Source organism: Calliphora vicina, chromosome 2 (assembly GCF_958450345.1).
Source record: "Calliphora vicina chromosome 2, idCalVici1.1, whole genome shotgun sequence".
NCBI classification, from domain to species: Eukaryota; Metazoa; Arthropoda; class Insecta; order Diptera; family Calliphoridae; genus Calliphora; species Calliphora vicina.
The window spans coordinates 93,305,179-93,327,561 of record NC_088781.1 but is presented as its reverse complement, the minus strand read 5'-3'; the positions used below and the strand labels follow the sequence as shown (position 1 = coordinate 93,327,561).

The following is a 22,383-nucleotide window of genomic DNA, read 5'->3' as shown; positions in this document are numbered from 1 at the left end:
TTAAAAATGGCTGTTAATCTCGAAAATTAAGTAAAAAAAATAAATAAAGTACAAATGAATTTTTTTTGTAAACAATAAATTAAGTGAACTAATTTAATAAACAAATTTGTAGCCCCCTAAATATGTTCATGTTTAATTTTTACAATCTTTTTAAAAAAAAGTAGTGTGCGTTTATTGGAATATGTACCAGTGTATTTTAACTCTGGACATATGATCTAGTTACCCAGAGTATTCATTGTATCCATATAAATATATAAATGTCTTTGTAAGTTTGTTTGTTGGTTTGTTTGAGCATCACGCCTAAATGGCTGAACCGATTTTATTGAAATTTGGAACGTAAATAGATCGTTACTTAGAAGCGTCAATAGTTGGACCAGAAAGGGATAAACAGGGGGAAAACCGGTAAAATTAGTACCTTTAGTTCTTAAACTTGGCTGTTTACACTTTTATGTTCAATAAATTTTAACTTTTACTTTTTTTTAATACGATCTCTTTTAAAAACGATAAAATATATTCTTAAATTTGTTCGTGTTTCAAATAGTGAGGGATGGTACATAATCAATAAACGAAACTGCTGAATTTCAATAATTAATTTTTTTTAACAGATTCTTCAATAATGAAAATCGATTAACTGCACTCATTTGATTGCTTTGGAGAACAATCCATATTTATTTATTTCTATAAACTGTCAGAACTTTCAAAAATATTTAGTAAATAATTTGGTATGTCGCTAATGTGAATAGTTTCAAAGAGAGTGGTATCACGACTACGCAGTTTTATTAATCCACTTTTACATGATTCATCATCGACCACTAATGCATATGGTATGCCGATATTGTCAATATAAATTAAATTTTCTTCGAGTTCTATTTGAGAATTTATGTGTATGGATGTACTATATAATCGAAGACCACTTTTACTTAGCACATGTTCCAGATGCAAGGTCAGTTCATCGATAGCTTTATCTGAAATAGTTAATAGATAATCAAATAGTGGATTGTCTTTTAATATTAGTTGAAACGTATATGAGCTTACTTCCTCGATTCAAACTTGCTAGTAGAATTTGATATGGAGCCAGTTTTCGGTTTAACATCAGTGGATTAATTCTGTTTAGTGATCCATAATCACTAGCGTCTAAAATTAAAGCTAATAAATATAATCATAAGTGATATTTTCTTTCAATCGATTTATTTAATTTATTCAAATGACAATACTGAGTATTAAATTTTTAAAAAAATTGGGTATAATAATCAGGGTAAGTTTATATATAAAAGCCCAAAAAATGGAAAAATTACTCACAAATATGCAGAAAAATATATGAATAGCATAGGAAAAATAAAAATTAGAAGTTTAAATTATTATTTTTATAAAAAATATGGTTACAACGTACAATTAGGTGTTTTTCCAGTTTTCAAAATGAAATGAAAATAATTTTTATGTAAATTAGAATTTTTTTTTTTAATTTTGTTTGCTTTCTTTAAATTTGTTTAACAAAATTGTTAAAAATTAGAAATTGGAGTTTTGAAACTGCCGTTAAAAAATTTAAATTTTTTTGGTCATACCTGCGAAATTGGTTAGCGGTATCCCACGAAGACAGATAAATATGGATATATTTTAAGTAAAAACAAGTAAGAGTGCTATATTCGGCTATGCCGAATCTTATATACCCTTCACCTTTGTTGTGGATGCATTATTAATTTTTATAATTAGTATATATGTATGTACATTGCCCACTTTCATCGTACAGCATCCTAAATTTATCAAGAACACAAAAAACAACAACAACGCCAAACGAAACAAAACACCAAAAGAAAAAACAAAAACAAAATACGCAAGGCAATGAAACCAACACACATCCAAACATACGTTTAATTGTATAAAAAACAACAACAACGCCAAAAGAAACAAAATACGCAAAGCATGCACATTCAAACATACGATTTGTTGTTTTTTTGTCAAAAAAACCAACACACAACCAAACTAAACTTTAGTTGTATAAAAAACAACAACAACGCCAAAAGAAACAAAATACAAAAAAAAAACAAAATACACAAAGCTTGCACATCCAAGCATACGTTTTGTTGTTTTTTTGTCAAAGCATGCAATACATTGTGTTTTTTGATGAAATTTTCAGAGGTTGTCTCGGATTTTTGCTCATATCTCCGTTATTTATGGACGGATTTTGCTGATTTTAAATAGCAAAATTCTCGAAAGTATGTCTGACAGAATTGTTGAAGATTTGGATCCCGGAGATATCTGGGGCCTTCAGAAAATTGATTTCAACAGACAGACAGACGGACAGACAGACAGACAGACAGACAGACAGACAGACAGACAGACAGACAAACAGACAGACAGACAGACAGACAGACAGACAGACAGACAGACAGACAGACAGACAGACAGACAGACAGACAGACAGACAGACAGACAGACAGACGGACATGGCTTAATCGACTCCGCTATCTATAAGGATCCAGAATATATATACTTTATAGGGTCGGAAATGAAAAATGTAGAAATTACAAACGGAATGACAAACTTATATATACCCTTCTCACGAAGCTGAAGGGTATAATAAACTTTTATTTTAATATTTTGCAAAATATGTTAATTTTGATCCTACATTTCTTATTCTAGTGGCCTGAGACACGTAAATAGCCTGGCGATTTTTTAATAACTCTAAGAGCCAGTTTTTGACTTCGTATTTAAATATGAATTATATTTAAGTTCTATTTAAATGCGAAAATGAGTTTCTCAGTGCTTTTTTAAATGATACTTAAATGGCCGACGTTGGTCATTTAAATTCTATTTAAGTTTCATAAACTACCATATGTTTTTGACAGCTGACTTTTGTTGTTTGGTTTTTTTTCAATCTATTGTAGTAAAAAAAAAACAAACAACAGCGTCTTGCTAAAAAAAGCGTCTTGCAAAAACTACAATTCCGATGCGGGGTAATTGGAGCTTCTTTTGTGCATTTTCCTACCAATAATTTTATTGTTTAATAAACTTTTATTTCTTATTGGGCAAAATGTATCAATTTTTGTTTTTGTTGAACAGCTGTTTTAAGCAAAACTATCGATAAATTTTTGATATTTAGTAGTGCTACCATACTTTTATCTTATTTAAATAAGACAAATTATGTAGCACTGAAAAACTCAAACTGTATTTAAATACAACTTAATTTTAAGTTAAAATTAACTAAATACGTATTTAAATAACAAGTCAAAAACTGGGCATAACAGTTTTTAACCAAATTTTGTATTTTATATCTTACTAGAAAACATCTGTTTTATATTAGAAAACATCTGTTTTATATTGCATCTCGATTTTAATATACAGTTTCGGACAAAGTCGGTGATCCAATGAATTCAAAAATTCAGTAGGATAATCGACGGTTTGTTCTTCGTTCATTACTGTGTCAATCTATTTGTATTTTATTGTTTTGCCAAGCAGTTTCAATTGTATTTGCTTATTGATCTTGTTAACATCATAATTTGTTGGTGCCAAAATTTCATGTTCCCACAGACAATCCGAATTGTAGTAGTTCGTTGTAAGACTTGGGAATACTTTGTCGACAACGTCTTGAATATTCATTTGCATTTGGCAGAAGTCCGGAAATGAAATCTAATTTGTGGAGGGATCAAGCCGATGTCATTTGAAAGCATTTTGGATATTTTGAAGGAAGAGTTTGGAAATAGGATTCGCGCCGGAAATGTAACTTAGTTACCGTTCGAACAGCACATTCCCGGGGATCCTTAGGGAACTTCAAAATGCTGCAATGTAAGTAATGTTTGTCCATTGCGCCAATTAGTACATCATTGTGATTCCTGTAGTCATCAACTTATTGTAATAAAATCCGGCAACTTTAAATCGATTCTTTCTCTTGATCGAGCCATTCGGGAGTGAACAACTATATGTTGTTTAGGTGTTTCTGCAGCACTCGATGAAGATGCACTGCGACGCATTTGCTGAAGCCGTGATTCTCGTTCTCTTCCCGTTTCTGCGACTCTAGATGCCCTTTCGAAAACAAATTTTATTTGAAACAAAATATTATTTTTTTAATAGATTTCATATGGAAATTTTTTAATCATGCACCTAATTTGCAAGAGTAAACAAAATTGTTTATCATCGATTGATAATATAAAAGAATGGAATGTATTCCTTTTTTCGCATACACCAAATCATTAATTTTTAGAATGATGTTAAGCAACAAAATGAAAATTGTCATTGTTTGAACGTTGGAAATAAAAAAAAAATATTTATGTATATGACTTTACAGTGTTACCTTTTCTGAAGATTCCGTTCGGTCCAGCAATTTCTGAGTCCATATGGAACATACATTAACGGTATAATGTAAAAATTAGATTTTTACACACCTCTCCGCCCACAGACCGAATATCAAAAATCTGACTACAGTGTTACCCGCTGGGTTATTCTGAAGATTCCCTGAAAATTTCATCAAAATCGGTCCAAAGTTTTTCATTTCAACAAATCTGTGGAACCGTTTTTGAGTTCATTCGGAACATACATACACACATACATACCCACATACAAACATCCATTTTTATATATATAGATTAGAACGACAATTACGTACACATTTCGGATCTTTTAAATTAAATTGCAAAAGTAATTATTTAATGGCAAAATGTTTACAACTGAAAAAATTGCATTTTTTCCCCTTGTAAATGCACATCAAAACTTCAGCATCGTTGCGGCACCAGTTAACATTATCCTATCATCGTACTATTTTACACAAAGGTTTCCTGGCGAAACCTTTCTATAATGTGCTGGACAGTTGAGGAACTAATAGCAACAATTTCAAAAGTTAATTGTTGGATTTTGAACTGTTTCAAATGACGAACAGCGTCATTTTTTATCAAAATTCTTTAAAAATGACCTTAGCTTAGCGCCCAAACAGAAAAAAATGCATTGCAACGGTATTTCATTATCAGAGAAAGTATCAAATACACTGCATCATTTAAGCTGTGAGCATATTTTAAGGAGAAATTCTTTTTTTCATTAATATTTCTTCAATTAGATTGGTTTTTGTTATTTTTTCTTCCTCAGCATTATAACAGGACATATATCATTACACTTTATACAAAATTTGTTTGATAAATTGAATGAACATTCGACTAATTTTCGATTTTCTAAAATAATTTTACCTGCATCAAATAAGCTGTGAGTCACTGTATGTGGCTATTATGCAAACATTTTTGAACAAATTCATTAGATAATATAATTATAATGCAGTTTCTTATAAAATATCATACAATTTAAATAAAAAATGCCAAAATTTCCGTCATGTACAATCTAATATATAAAAATCTCGTGTCACAATGTTAGTGTTTGAACTCCTCCGAAACGGCATAACCGAATTTTATGAAATTTTGTATGTGTGTTTGGTAGGTATGAGAATAGGTCGTAAAGTATATTTCATACCGCTAGGTCATTAGGGTGACCCTATCCCGAATTTATTTTTACCATTTTTTGGCCAAAATCTTTTTTTTCGCATTTTATTTATTTGACATTAAAATATACCTATAACCCCATATTTTCATCAACCGACCCTCATCCACCCGTTTTTTAGCCGAGATTTTAGTATTTTGTATGAGCAATATCCAAATATCAATATTTAACTATTTTTATGAAATTTTATATATATTTTAGGTAGGTACGAGAATATTATATATCATACCGCTAGGACATTAGGATGTCCCTATCCACCCATTTTTTTAAATATTTTTCGCCAAAAAATTTTGTTTGTATTTCTCTTCATTTGGCATCAAAAATACCTATAATGCCAACTTCACTTAGAATACATTCGCTATTTTTTATTTAACAACCAAAATATTCACTAGAAATAATTTGTATGGCAGAACAACGTTTGCCGGATCAGCTAGTTTTATAATATTTATGAACATGTTCCTATTCTCAATGAATTTCTTTTTTCTGTGTTATAGCAAGGGTTCAGTTTTCATTATTAAATAATTTTTAATAAAACTTTTACAATTGTAATCACAACACTTTTATAAGCTTAAAGCTTATGTTACTAGTGATTTCTAAATAGTTTTGGTTTGTTGGGATTGCTTTGCCATTAACTTTTTCTATAAAAAATGCCGAATAGATGTACCTAGTAATATTTTAAAGTATTAATACACATTATCACAGTATTGTCGTCTGTAAATAAAAATTATTATATTACCATAGCAGAACAAGCAAGGTACAATTATTAGAAAGTACGTTCTCAATTATACATTCCCTATAACGTCAAACAAAAGAAAATTAGAAAAAAACAAAACGAAATGTCTAAGACAAAAAAAATATTTAAACAAATTTTTGTGTATTTACTTTTTTTCCTAAAATATTCAATTCAAATAAAATTTTTTCCAAATAAATATGTGTTAGTTTTAATATAACGTGCAAAACATTGAGAATGGATGTACCTAGTAATATTTTAATGTATTAATACACATTATCACAGTATTGTCGTCTGTAAATAAAAATTATTATATTACCATATGTTGTTAAATCCAAATTAATCACAGAACGTATTAATGAAGTATTGGTAGAATCTTCAGTGTGGAGTGAATTTAAAAAGTTGATATCATGTAATGGCACCAGGGTAATTGACTCCATATTGACAAACCCAAAAGGAAAATTGGCTTTGATTGTTATTGATTTGCATTTTTGACTTATATAATCTTGAACATTTTTGTTAGCATAAATATCAAATGGTTCAACACAATAACGGCTCGAATCGGCAGAGGAACGCATCCACCAAATTTTACGTTCTCGTTGTAAGTTATAAAAATTTGACAATCCACTTTCTGAATCCACAAAATATTCAGAGATCAAGAGAAACCTAGTCTCCGAACCATAAAAAAGATCTTCCTCACAGATGAAATTATTGGCGATGTTATTGCAAATTGTTTTTAACACAACGGAAGCCGACGAATTAACTATTTGTTGTTTATATATATGTTGATATGAATTTTGGAAATCTCCATTTTGTAAAAAGGAAAGTCGATTGTAATATTCCATCTGCTTTCGTCCATTTTTTGGTGTATCGCCGCATGGAGTCGCCCAACTTGTGGAAGTTTTACCCCACTGTTTAAGTAATTGTTCTCGCAATTTTAAGCCATTTTTAAGTAACGAGCATTCCAACCGTATTCTTTCATTCTTACCCAAGACACATTTTGCTGCTAAATAATTTGAATCATTTAAAGACTGCAATAAATACTTAAGAGGCTTCGTCATGTTAGAGAAAATAAACTTTTTACTATAATAGATAAGCTTTATTTAATTTAATTGATTATCTTCCTGTCTTAAGGGTATATTGCCTAGCGGTGAAATAAAATAATCTTCTTCAGTGATTTTAGCGTTTTGTAGAATTTTGTCCCGGCAATTTCCTTCGCTGACTGTATCACCACGTAGATGTAATGATTGATCCTCTAATACAGTGTATAACGGCTTCTTATGAGCAATATCAATACCTTCGATTCTTTTGGCAAATTGAATACTACTTTTCAAGGTGTTCAAAGCCTCTGCACCATCTAGATTTACCAATGCAAGACGCTCCAAAAGCTGTACAATTTTATTATTTATTTCAATCACTTCTTCGTTAGCCAGGTTAAACTTTTCTTTCACCGGCTGTTCGGGTACTTTGCTATCGTGACGTAATTTTGTAAAATCTAGCCTTTCCTCTACAGCTTTAGCTACTGATACACAGTAAGCTCGAGAATTCAGGACGCGTTTCATTATATCAAGACAAGATTAAGTTTAATTTATTTTACACAATTAAAGCTTCAATCATAAATAATTATTTTGCCTAAACTGCGACCAGTGTTGCCGTTTTCGTCCAATTAGAACAAAATTGATCAGCGTGAACAAAACAAAACGGAAACAGTTGATTTTTTATTGTAGTTTTAGATGATAAGCATAACATAATATTTTCTTTAGTGTGGTGAATATAACACAAAATTTGTTATTGTAATAGTTTGTTAAAATGTCAAAATAAAGTTTGCTACATATGAGCAAACCGCAAAAGCCCCCGAGAATTTAACAAACTCTGGCCAACAAACTTTTTTGGTTTTACTCATTTTGAAGAGAGTAAACAAAGTAAATTAATAAAGTAGACTCAGTAGAACAGCTGACTATTTTTTTTACTTTGGTCTGAACTGTCAATTCACTTGTGGTTGTTGTGGCGAAAAATACAACAAGACCAAAAGCAAAAACAACAACAGGCAATTTTGACAGCTCAGACGTTAAACCAAAAACAAAATTGCTTGTGGTTTTTGTAAATGTTGTATTTGTTGTAGTACTGTCGCTACTTTATTAATTTACTTTGAGAGTAAATAAAAAATACTCTCTGAGAATAATTTGCAACAGAGAAAATTCAGTGTTTTCCAAGGTATATTCAAGGCGAATTCATATAAGGTGACCTCATTAGCCCAGCTGATCATCAGCTGTTTTGCCCAAACTGTCAAAATTGTTGGCTTGTTGTTTACTTTCTAGTGCGCGCCAAAAAATTTAAAAAGTGAGAAAAAGCATAAAGTTTAAAAAGTGATATTAATAATAATAAAATCAATTTTAAAATATGCGTGTGTGCACTTATTGTAAATTTAAATATCCAAAGGGAAGTGGAACTTTGTTCCGCGTACCTAAAGATGAACTAAGTCGGAAGAAGTGGAGTGAAATTTGCCGAGTAAATCTCTCGCCACACTCCCGTATTTGTTCCAAACACTTTGTTTCCGCTGTTTAATATTAAATTTCTTTTGTTCACCACGCGTTTGAACTCTTCATCGATAATATTACCATTCTCCACAAGAAATAAAACAATAAATAAAAATAAATATAAATCTTTCACTGGTTTGTTGTTAAATTCCAGTTTATTATTAAATTCGCCTTGCTTTATACACAGCTGTTTTTTGACAGATTGGGCAAGAAAGCAAAAACAAAATGTATGTTGTTTTTGTATTGTTGTACTTGTTGTAGGGATGAGGTCACCTTATATGAATTCGCCTTGGGTATATTAATTATAAGGTAGTGTCCAAAGTAAATTAATAAAGTAGCGACAGTACTACAACAAATACAACATTTACAAAAACCACAACCAATTTTGTTTTTGGTTTAAGGTCTGAGCTGTCAAAGTTGCCTGTTGTTGTTTTTGCTTTTGGGCTTGTTGTATTTTTCGCCACAACAACCACAAGTGAATTGACAGATTAGACCAAAGTAAAAAAAATAGTCAGCTGTTCTACTGAGTCTACTTTATTAATTTACTTTGGTAGTGTCCAAAGTAAATTAATAAAGTAGACTCAGTAGAACAGCTGACTATTTTTTTTTTACAATAACAAAACACATGTTAAATTTCCACTCAAAGTACTCGTTCGCCATAGAAAAACAGCACATTAAGCATATTGTTTAAAAATGGGACCTTGAGCCAAAATTTGTGAAAACGGGGCGTGATAGAGGAAGGTCTTGGCTACATTCCCCCATACCAGGTTTTGTCCTGTACGGATAGGTGTTCGAACAAATTTTTCAAAAAACTATTTTTTGAAAAATCACTCAAACTATTTGGGGACTTATAGGGCAAAAATGGTTGTTTGTGCCAAAATTTGGAAAACGGGGCGTGATAGGGGATGGCATTGGCTACATTCCCCCATACTTGGTTTTATCCTGTACGGATAGGTGTTCGAACAAATTTTTCAAAAAACTGTTTTTTGAAAAATCACTCAAACGACTTTTTGGCCTATTGGTTAAAAATGGTAATTTGTGCCAAAATTTAGAAAACGGGGCGTGATAGAGGAAGGTCTTGGCTACATCCCTTTAATAAAATCAACTGATTTAACTGACTTTCTTAAGAAAATCTTTTTGTACATCAGATTTTCTTAAGAAAATATTTTTGAAAATCTTGAAATTAGAGAACTTATGCATGAAATTTCCTAAAGGAAATCTAGATAACAAGATTGTACATAATTAAAAAAAAAGATTTTCTCTGATGTACATCAAGATATCATGTTGTACACCAGATTTTGTAAAGAAGGGCCTAATTCAGAAACACGAAAGGAAAACGATATTATAATTTTTGTATGAAAATCACTCAGTTTTCAAATAATTTTTGAGTGTTTTTCATACAATGATTTTAAACATAGAGAATAGACATAGAGCGGAAATTCTCCTGTCAAAGACTTAACTCAGATATCAAAAACCTAAGTGGTGAAAATATATTAGTAGAAAAAACTATGTGAAAACAAAAACAACACTCGTATGTGCGATTAATTTAAGTAATATTTTTGTTTGAGCTTTTGTCAAGTTTCCGCTCTATGTTTCTCCATGATTTGTAGAATTACATTTCAATATATATTTTATACTGTATTTCAGATATTTCTAATTGTATTTCAGAAAATTTCGGTTATATTTCAGAAATTTCTTATTTTATTTAATTTTTTAGAAATTTCCATTTACAATAAAAATATCTGTAATAGTAATTTTTATAAAATAAATTTTAATACAAATTTCTGAAATACTAATAAAGACATTTTCTGATTTGCTTTAAAAGTTTTTCGTTTATGTAAAATTTAATTTGTGAATACTAGGATTTATTAGTTGAAACAAAAAGTCGACTTTTCGACCTTTTGACTTTTAAAAGGTCGACTTTACGACTTTTTGTAATTTATAAGGTCAACTATTCTAACATTCGACTTGTTTTTTTTTATCGACTTTTTACTATAGCGGTATTCACTGTTAAGTGCGAATGGTCTAGCATCATTGCAAATGCAAAATTTTACCGTAATCCAATAACAAAATACACACAAAAACATTTACAATTTTGAATTTGCAATGATGCAATACCATTCGCACTTAATACTGAACTCCGCTTATATCTTGTAAACAATTAATGGTTTATACATTTATTGATGCGCATTTTGAAATTATCAAGGCGATAATGTATTAAATAATATTGTTACTAAATTGTACTTGAATTCAAACATAACGATTTTAACGGCTGATTTAAAAGTTGCATAATGCTTTCAAATAGCAGTGCCTCTCAAACTGTAACATATCTGTGGGCATTATTAACATTGAATAAAAGCTTTCAGTTGACCATTGATCGTAAGTATGGCAACGCTGTTTGCTGCGACCTTATATTCGAATATTCAGTTAAAGAACATTGTAGAAAGTACACCACAGATGGCGTATGTATTAGAAAGCTCTAGAATATACGAGCTTTGACAGTTCAAGAGCAATCTAGAGTGCAGTTGGGAGTGTTATAAATAGTGGCAGAGGTTGCAGTCGTTAGTGAGTTTATCAGAGACGCTTTTCGAATAAACATCAACTGAGTGCCTTAAAGTGTGCTGTGTTTTTCAAGTGAATTCGTGTACATTATAAAGTGTGTCTGTATTTCTGCGAATTTATAAACGTGTATAAAAAAAACATTGAGTGACTATTTAATTCAGTTGTTGTACTTTTTAAATAAATAAAGAGTTGTTACAATTTTCAAACTACTAAACAAACGGCTTTTATTTGCAATCAAAAGTATCCGGTTTATTTAATGCGTAACAATATTATCACTTTTGTTTCTAATAGTTAGATTTAAATTTACAAAATAGTAAACAAATTTACATTTTTATTTTGTAATTTTTATTATCAAACACGATTCTAAAAGTTTCTGCAATTCGAGTATATACGATATGTCCACGAAAGGAAAACAATTTTCAAATTTCAGTTTTTAAATAATTTTTGAGTGTTTTTCATACAAATATTTTAAAATTGTAGAAACATTTTTTAGAAAAATTTTGGAAGAATTTTGCGTGGAGAGAGCATTATTTTATAAAATATTATTTATTTTTGCATATTCTATAGAAAATGCTAGTGTACCAAATTGCAGGCTTTTATTTTATTTTTGTTATTGTGTGCATATTTAGTTTTAAAAGTTTGTTTGATTTTTCAAAAAATAGACCATCCCCTATCACGCCCCGTTTTCCAAATTTTGGCACAAATAACCATTTTTGCCCTATATGTCCCCAAATAGTTTCAGTGATTTTTCAAAAAACAGTTTTTTGAAAAATTTGTTTGAACACCTATCCGTACAGGATAAAACCAAATATAGGGGAATGTAGCCAAGATCATCCCCCATAACAGCCCGTTTTCCAAATTTTGGCACAAACAACCATTTTTGATCTATATGTCCCAAAATAGTTTGAGTGATTTTTCAAAAAATAGTTTTTTGAAAAATTTGTTCGAACACGTACAGGAAAAAACCTGGTATGGGGGAATGTAGCCCAGACCTTCGTCTATCACGCCCCGTTTTCCAAATTTTGGCTAAAGGTCCCATTTTTAAACAATATTCTAAAAAGTGGTTTGAGTGATTTTTTTGTATAAACGTTATTATTTGCTTTTGAAGGATACATAACATGAGTGTTTTTTAACATACAATTTTTTTTAATATATAAATTAAAAATGTAATTTATTTCATTTTTTATTATCATTTTAAATAAAATTTTTAAATAAATTAAAAATTTAGTTAAAGTGACTGTAATGCATTAAACCAGTCACGAGCAAAATTGGGATTCTAATGCACGCGTGCATAGGCCAAAAAATTCTGCTGACGCTTTGTTGACACACCTACACTATAAGCTTGTGTGTATTAGTGTGTCTGTGTTTTACTGAAATGACCACTTGTTTGTTACTTTGTTACGATCTCAGAGATCAAAATCAAATCAGTTGCTGTTTAGCATTTGTAGAAGCAAGTTTATGTTGCGGATTTTTTTATGTTTATGATTTTCTCTCTTTTATTAGTCAGTGCAGTCAGTCATCTCTCTGCTGCTTAACGCACACAAATATACTCATGGTGGTATGTGTTTGCCCATGACTGCATTAAACACATTCAAGACAGCAGGCTACCAACTTCAATCTGTCAAAAATAAAATGCACACGTTTATATGGAAACGATTATTTTAACGACAGCACAGCTACACGGCCACACGACTACTTATGCCGATGTAGCCGAATTAGGCTAATTTCTATTTTTGTCAACTACAAAACAGAAATAGTGTTGCTAATATAATAAAAAAAATTTAAATCAAATTAGTGCTAAAAAAAAATATATTTTTTTTACTTAATTAAGAGAAGTTTCTGATAACCATATTGAAATAAATTAATAACAGGTACATAATTAATTATAACCATATATATATTTTTACTCAAAATAATTGTTTCAGTCTTAATTACTTTGGAATTTTGTACGGTTATTTTTTATTAAAGTGGCACCACTGAATTATTAATCAGCTGTTTACTTTGTAGCTGTCGTCTTTAAAATAATTCAGTAGCTGCCACACGACTACAACTGTAACCAGCAGAATTTGTGTTCGTGTAGTCGTGTAGCCTGTTGTCTTGAATGTGTTTAATGCATAAGTGACATTTGTTAGAAAATGAATAAAATGCTCCCGAGAAGATAACAAACTCTGGCCAACAAACTTTTTTGGTTTTACTTATTTTTAAGAGAGTAAATAAAAAATTCTCTCTGAGAATAATTTGCAGCAGAGAAAATTGAGTGTTTTCTGCAAAGTAAATTAATAAAGTAGACTCAGTAGAACAGCTGACTATTTTTTTTACTTTGGTCTGAACTGTCAATTCACTTGTGGTTGTTGTGGCGAAAAATACAACAAGCCCAAAAGCAAAAACAACAGGCAATTTTGACAGCTCAGACCTTAAACCAAAAACAAAATTGCTTGTGGTTTTTGTAAATGTTGTATTTGTTGTAGTACCGTCGCTACTTTATTAATTTACTTTGGTTTTCTGCTGCCAAGTTTAAATACAAGAATTTACTACTTAATTTATATAAAAATCAATTAACAGTGAATGCCTGTTCTTCTTCATTTTTGTGCATGGTAGAGGATTTTCGGCCTCTAACAAACTTTTAAGGCCCAACTATAATATGCATAAGCTAGCTTAAGTTAATGTCAAAACCGAACGAAAAGTCTGTCAAATGCTTAAGAAAATCCGAAGAAACTTTTAGGTGGCCATAATGTACTTACGTGCATTCAAAACAATTTGCACATTTATGTGCAACACGTAATTAAAAAAATACGTATTTCTTATTATTTTATGAAAATAAATTAATTTTCTTCATCCTTTTCTGCTGTTTGTTTGTATAAAACAAACAAATAGCTGATTCCGTACGGAATGTGCGACCAGCTTCGGTCTTTGCTTAAGCAAATAAAAGTTGACGAAACTTGACGAAACTCTCTTAAGTACATTATAGTTTATCACATACTTTTATATGTATTCGCACAGTTGCTTAAGCTGATTTAAGCTAGTGTATGCATATTATAGTTGGGCCTTTATTCATTTTCTAACAAACTTTACAGTCCCTTTAACTAAATTTTTAATTTACTTAAAAATTTATTTGAAATGATAATAAATAATGAAATAAAGTACATTTTTAATTTATAAATTAAAAAAAAAAATTTATGTTAAAAAACACTCATGTTATGTATGCTTCAAAAGCAAATAATAACGTTTATAAAAAAAAATCACTTAAACCACTTTTTAGCCTATTGTTTAAAATTGGGGCCTTGTGCCAAAATTTGGAAAACGGGGCGTGATAGACGAATATTGTTCTGCACTCTTCATCCACGTTTCGCAAGCCTTCGACAAAGTATGGCATATACTTTGTCGAGTGCAGAACAATATTTGTTTGGTTTGAGGGATTATCGATAAAAATAAAACAATATTTACCAGTGACCACACGCAAGCTTCTATAAAGTTATTTAAGTAATCGAAAGTTCGTTCTTAAAGAGGGAGACTTCATAAGTTTACCACAGCCTATTGAAGCACGGGTACCCCAAGGAAGTATGCTGGGTCCCTTCCTATATTTGCTATATACTTGTGATATGCTTACAAACAGTCGAACCCACATATCAACTTTTGCTGATGACACAGCTGTACTAGCCATTCATGAAAACCCCCAAGAAGCATCTGTACTTTTACAAGACCATATACTCGACATAGAACAATGGAGAATAAAAGTAAACGAGCAAAAATGAATACATCTTACATTCACATTGCGTAGAGAATCGTGCCCTCCAATCCTAATAAATAATCATATAATACCTCAACAAACTGAAGTTAAATATCTAGGTCTGCATCTAGACCGACGTCTTATCTGGAAAATAATAAAATACATATGGTGCTATGGAATTCAATTATGGGGCACGGCCTCAGCTTCTAATATTGAAAAAATTCAAAGATTCCAAAATAAAAAAATAACAGCAGCGCCTTGGTATGTGAGAAATATTAACTTTCATAAGGACCTAGTGTCTCCTTGGTGAAAAATTAAATAAAAAAACAAGCGGAGTCATATTTGAAAAAGTTAGAAGTTAACCCAAACCCACTTGCACGAACATTAATGAGAAGTAATGGCTACATCTGACTAAGAAGAAGGAATCCAACAGACCTTCGCTGATGATAGGATCTATAAATTAAACATAATTTTTCGTCCAACTGTGGGACGTAAATAAAAATTAATATTTAGATTTAAGATTTGAACAAATTATTGATAGTTCACATTATTTTGTGAAGATACAATAAATAAAATATGAAAAAAAAGTCTCCTAAGCTATAAGCGATAATTGGTAGCTACGAGGTTTTTTATAGTATTCGACAAGATTCTTTATATGTAATTTTTTGAAATCGGAACCCAAAAGAAGAAATAGGATCGTTTTAATAATGTAACATACCCGAGGTGTCCTACTTTGGGGACCCCTGGTCGCGCATCTGGTGGGGATATGAGGTCGAAACTCAAAACTTAAACTCGACAATATTTCCTCTTTGTGCACGTCAAATTTTATTGAAATCGGACTAAGCGTCTAGAAGTTATAGATTTATTTCCCTCAATTTTTTTCTATAACACTGTGCAACACCAATATGTTAAGTTAAACTTGTGTAACATTAAAACTTTTAACATGTACGTAAATTCATTCTATCAGCATTAAAACCGTTCGTTAAGTATTTGTTGCTTTTGGGTGTGTTAGTTTACTTTTATAAAAGACAAGCATCATTTTTCGTTGCACTCCATTTTATGAATAATATCATGCATTGCTTTACAGCAGTCATGCCCAAGCCCTATACTCTTGGTACTCTTTTGTTTTTGTAATTGCTCTTAGCTATAGGCTGTGTGTTTTAGCACTAGCAATACAAAATACACAAACAACTTTGTCTTATTATTTTTTTGTCGTTCTTCACTGAATACACGCATGTTGAAAGCAACAACACTTTCGTATTCTTTGCTGGTAAACATTGACGACTGCGATCATCCATGTAGATTTTGTTTTTGTTTATCGTATGATATTTTAAAAATGTGTGTTGAAAGTGAGTTTTTTTTTTTTTCTTGTATGAATTGGTTTTAGCAACAACAAATATTGAATAAAAAGTTGCTTTTCTTTAAATGTTTTGGAGTTTACTCTTCCATAAGGAACTTGTGGGCACCCCTGCTTTACAGAATTAATGTACATATATTGTCAACAAAGGCTCATTTTATGTAAATGCATTCAAAATCACAAAATAGAGCATTCAATCCGTTCTCTGGTATGCATAATAAAAAAATTTTCTCGCAGTGCCTTTTTAGTGCTATTTCATCTATATATTTCAAATTCACTTAAAGTTTTAGTTGTTTTCCCCGCCGCGCCCTTCATAGCGATTTTTTGCTACATATTGGTCAATGTCTTAAGATTATAATCTGTTAATATCAGCTGCCACTCTTTGTGTCATCTTTCATAGATCAAAGCTGTCTCGTTGATTTTTGGACAGATTGTGAATTTTTGTCCGAAGTTGTTATTTTATTTACTCCTGCCAAATTCAAAAAATATTAAAAAAACTATAAATATTGATCATTTTTTGCAACTTACAATGGTAGATGGGAAAGTATGTAATGCTTTAACTTAAACTTCATCCGCATGTTCATGTTCCATATGGGCAATTCCATGTCATCGTACGTGACATTTGTACTCCTATAGAGTGGAACAGATTTTGAATAATTTGGTTTTTATGTTACATTTAGAGTTTCATACTATATTTAAATAAAAAGAATATGTACATTCGAAACTTTGTTAACCAAAAAATCGAGCAAAATAAGGGTATATCGTACGTGACATACAACGGAAGTAATTTTGAGGAACAGGAGGCTTTATATTATCTTACACTAAACCAAATATTTTTCCTTTAAAATCCATCATATTTAAATAAAAGTAATATTTGGAAGATTTTATAATGAATACAATTTAATATCGTGCGTGACATACCGTACGTGACAGATTTTTTCACTTATAGTAAAACAATAAATGTATATTCTGTAAATATATGTATACAAAAACTAAAAAATAAATTATAATTCAAAAAACAAGGTGATAAAAAAAAGAAGTACGCAAAGCGCACTACGATCCAAATGTCACCTTTACACACATACATTAAATATATGCTATCTGTAATATTGCTTTTTAATTAATAGAGATCCTGAGATATATTTTAATCTAACACGATAAAAAAATACCATATTTATTTGTATACCCAAAAATTACCTTTGAAGTGAGGAAGTCGCACTTATACCCCTTGTGCTTTAATTTTTTTTTCAAAGTTCTGAATTACCTGATAAGAAAACCACATAGACTCAATATTATTTATTAACATTTTATTAAGAAAAGCTTTTATGGTTCTTTGTTACATTTTTTAGTCGTCATCCTCACTTTGATTTTCGATTCTTTCCGAAATTTATTCCATTCTACGTGAGGAAGTGCTTTAAACCATTCATTGTAAATTGGTGGTATATAGCAAAGAAGATCCTGTAGGTTCTTGAATTTCTGGAATATTATTGTTTTGACGCTGTTTTTAGGAGGAAGTTGTGGTAGTAACTACACGACTCGTTCAACATTTCGAGCTTTCAGATTTAGTTTGGTGAAGTTTTCTTGCACATTCATAAGATCATATTTGTATGAGATGATCAGATTCAGAAAATTCGTCAATATTATTTTCAGATTCACTTGTTTTTAATGATTTTACGTACGTAAATAATAAAAAATCAACAATTATTAATATACTCGATTCCATTATTTTATGTTAATTTTTCTTTTTTGGAAAATAATCCACAAAGGTATTTGAAACATGTGTTTTGATAACAAGTGATGGAATTAATCGCTAGATTTTAGCTGATCGCTCATCTGAATTCACTAAATCAGTCCATGTGAAAAATGAATTTTAATATTTGCTTAGAGCACAAGGGGTTTAAGTGCTCATGTACCCCTTGTGCTCCAACCGAAACTGGTAGTTTAATGACAAGTGCTAGAATTGGTCGCCATATCTCGCTAACGGATGAGAATCCCACGTTCAACTCTTGTGCTATGAACTTCTCTGAACTTCACCTACTAACTCCATATGTTAACTCAATTTGAGAAAAAAAGACACTTGAACCCCTTGTGCTCTAAGCCCCTCATATAGACTTGAACTTAAACAAAGCAAATTAGGTCTTTAGAAGGAAAAGAGCAATTTCTCAGCAGAAAATAGAATAGCCGATAAGACAAAAACTGGAATGAGCGGGTCTTCTAATGATGGAAACAATGCTACTTTGTCTGCTGAAATAACTGGCCTGGATAAAGATTTAATAGAGAGATGTGCAAAATTGTTCCGCTGGATACTGCTAAGGAGTTGACACAAAAATATTCATGGTACTACCTTCTGTCCACAAAATTTTAATTCAATGAAATCTGTTTTTGATTTATTAGAATAACATTTAATTGAGTAAGTTTTATTTTTTACATGGGGTGAAAGGGGGTAGTTGTTGTTGTAACAGTTCGACTGTGACCGATTGTTCCTTCCTGAAATTAAAAGAATATATATTTTTAATTATTTGTGTTATGTCAGTAGGGGGTAGTGGGAGCTGGAGAAACTACGCCACCTCAGTTGGTCTTAACCACAGGTCTATGGGGCGCAGATTTGTAGACCTGGTGGGACAATTAAATAAGTGCATTGTATCGTGAGGACTTTGATGACAGGCGGGGCAACGGTTTAAAGTGCCAGGAACAATTCGTTCTCGGTAGCAGTTGAGGAAACTGCACCAACCGGCTCTTAATTGTGCTAATATAGTTCTTGTATGCCTGGGTAATTGTCTCTCACAATCCGATATCGCAGGGGGGTGTTCGTTTAGGACTCTGTTGCATCTGTAGCCATTAATGGCTTCAGTAACCTCCGTTTGATGCAACAATTTTCGAGCACTTGCAATAGACAATCGGTTGACGTCCGATGATATGACGACTTGGATGTCGCTGCGAAAGCGTCGAAAGTCCATCCGAATCTGATGGGGTTGGGGTGACTCGGCAGATGGCATGCCAACAGGAACTGACTAGTCAACAACACATTATGTTGTCTGACCGACAGTAACCTGGTCTCCTCATGTAGATGATCCACATTCGTCATCTTGACCCAACCGGTTGCGATCCGGAGAGCATTATTTTGGGCCGTTTGTAAACCTCTCCATTGGGTGTCGCTAAGGATTGAGGTCCATACTGGAGCAGCGTAATTGAGAAGAGAGCGACCAATCGCCTTGTATGTCGCTACAATCGTATATTTGTTCATGCCCCAAGAGATGCCAGCTAGAGCTTTAAGGACCTTGTTCCTATTTCTAACCTTTTGGTTGATGTAGGTTGCGTGCCTTAAAAAGTGAAGGAGGCTGTCGAAGACTACCCCTAACATTTTCGGGTTTTGAACCGTGGGGATAGTTCGACTGAGATGTTGAGCGCCGTCCTTACTTCTTGTGGCACGCCCATTTTTATCTTGCGGTATTTTGATTTCTGGCCTCTGAACTCGACATGTCTTCCACATAGATAGTTGGCTATCCAGCGTTTGACATCATTTGGGAGTGTGGAGTTCACGATGTCATTAATCAGCATCGAGTGATCGACCGTATCGAAAGCCTTGGATAAATCCAGTGCGGCGACGATGGTGCGTTGCTGTTTGAGGCCATTGGCGATCTGGGAGGTTATCTGAGTTAGAGCTGTTGTTGTGCTAAGCGCTTCCCTGAATCCATGTTGATGTGTGGCGAGCGGGAAATGCTCTTTCAGGGTGGGTAATAGTAGGGATTCTAAAACCTTTGCTACTGGTGATAATAAGGAGATGGGGCGGTATGATTCTCCTTAGGTAGCTGATTTTTCCGAGCCACTTTCCAGATATCTGGAATCACCAAATGGTGAATCGGGAGATTCAGAAGGTGGGTGATATATGCTAGACCTACAATACCGAGCTTCTTTAGCATTATCATAGAGATGCCATCCGGACCTAGAGCTTTGGAAAGTTTCGACTTGGAGATAATGAACTCGACTTCACGGGAGGTGAGGGAGCATGGCTGAGGATCTCGAGTAAGATTCTTTGTTCTCCGAACTATAGCCCTTTTGGCCCGGTTCTGCGTGGAGGGCTGTTCTATAAATTGCCTCCAAAGAATCGAAATGTGTACGTAATTGTCGTTCTAATCTATATATATAAAAATGAAATGGTCCATGTATGTAATGTCATCACGTGAGAACGGCTGGAGCGATTTGGCTGATTTTTTTTTATTCGATTCGAAATTTTCAGGAGATGGTTTGTAAAGAAAAAAAATTCAAAAATTCCGGGTAAAACTCGGAAATTCTTTTTTTTGTGAGTCCAGTCAACTGTAATAAAAAAGCTCCCTAAAGTATGCAGTACAAATTTAGATATTTTATTTGCAATTAAATAAGAACAGGCTGGTGTGCATGGGTTGGAGAAACTTGAAGAACTGACAGTAGTAAATGCTACCGGGCGATCAACTAATGAGATATAAATGACAAAAATTTGTTAAAAAATGTTAAAGTTATTAAAAAATCGCCAGGCCATTTACGTGTCTCAGGCCACTAGAACAAGAAATGTAGGAACAAAATTAACATATTTTGAGAAATAGGGTTAATTTCCATTTTTGTACTGTTATTGTAAATACTAGACTTCATGTTATATGTTTCTTAAGTTTCATCAAAATTGGCCAAAAAATATATAACATTTCGCTATCTTTCCAAAGTTTTAAGACTTCCTCTATAATAGTACTCCAGATATGCAATAATAAATTTTTACTTTGTATGGGAGGTGCCATGCCCATTATACTTATATAGGTCAATTGTTAATCTAAACCATCAATCTAAACACACAACAAATTTCATCGAAATCGGCCCAGCCGTTAAGGAGGAGTTCAGTTACTAACACGCGTACAAAAGAATTATATATATAAAGATATAAATATTAATCAAATGTCGTTCGTTGGTAATTACATCAGTTGAGAACGGCCGGACCGATTTAGACAAATTTGTTTTTAAAATGTTGGTAATAGTCCAACTTAGATTCGGAAAACGGCTGCACCGATTTGGCTATTTTTTGTTTAAATGTTCATAGTAATCCAATTTAAGTTTTTACTGAAAGAAAAATTGACCAACCCAATTTTTTTTCGATATATCCAAAATCACAGGACTCCTGGACCGATTTGGCTAATTTTTTTTAATGTTCGCAATAGTCCGCAAAAGTTTTTACAGAAATAAAAATTGTCCACGTCCACTAATACATCCACTTATTAAATACATTTGCAAAATACATCGATCTGTGATCACCCATATTTCAGACAAAAATTCGATTACTTATATAAAAACTCACAATATCTTAAATCATTAATAATTGGCTAATAAGCGTTTAATCAAGAAAAGGATCTCGATCTGTGATCACTCACATTTCTGACAATAAAATTGATTTTTTCATATAAAAGCTCACAATATCTAAAATCGTTAGTAACTTGGCCAATGAGCGTTTAATCATGAAAAGGACCTAGATCTGTGATTACTCAATTTTTGATCAAAAATCGATTTTTTATATAAAAACTCAAAATATCTAAATTCGCTAATAACTTGGCCAATAAGCGTTTAATCAAGAAAATGGGCTAAAGGGACAAAAAATAAATTTTTATATAAAAACTCAAAATATCTAAATTTGCTAATATCTTGGCCAAGAAGCGTTTAATGAAGAAAAAGAGCTCGATCAGTGATCACTCATATTTCTGAACAAAAATCGGTTTTTAATATAAAAACTCAAAATATCTAAATTTGCTAACAACTTTGTCAATAAGCGTTTAATCAAGAAAAGGAGCTAGATCTGTGATCACTCATACTTCTGACAAAAACTAATGTGCTGTTTTTCTATAGCGAACGAGTGCTTTGAGTGGACGTTTTACATGTATTTTGTTTTTGTTACAATAACAAAACACATGCTAAATTTCCACTCAAAGTACTCGTTCGCTATAGAAAAACAGCACATAAATTTTTATATAAAAACTCAAAA

The 22,383-nt window shown here is 31.9% G+C and overlaps 2 protein-coding genes across 2 annotated transcripts; both read right to left on the bottom strand.

Moving 5' to 3' along the window:
• Window positions 1-632: 632 nt before the first annotated feature.
• DNApol-gamma35 (DNA polymerase subunit gamma-2, mitochondrial) lies at window positions 633-7,266 on the bottom strand. Its single transcript, XM_065501944.1, has 3 exons — window positions 6,525-7,266; window positions 1,036-1,146; window positions 633-965 (listed from the first exon to the last, which is right to left on the bottom strand). The coding sequence occupies exons 1-3, from the start codon at window positions 7,264-7,266 to the stop codon at window positions 679-681; spliced, it is 1,140 nt and encodes a 379-aa protein (XP_065358016.1). The 3' UTR covers window positions 633-678.
• On the bottom strand, window positions 7,266-7,855 carry GatC (glutamyl-tRNA(Gln) amidotransferase subunit C, mitochondrial). Its single transcript, XM_065501945.1, has one exon. The coding sequence runs from the start codon at window positions 7,765-7,767 to the stop codon at window positions 7,309-7,311; it is 459 nt and encodes a 152-aa protein (XP_065358017.1). The 5' UTR covers window positions 7,768-7,855; the 3' UTR covers window positions 7,266-7,308.
• Window positions 7,856-22,383: the final 14,528 nt, after the last annotated feature.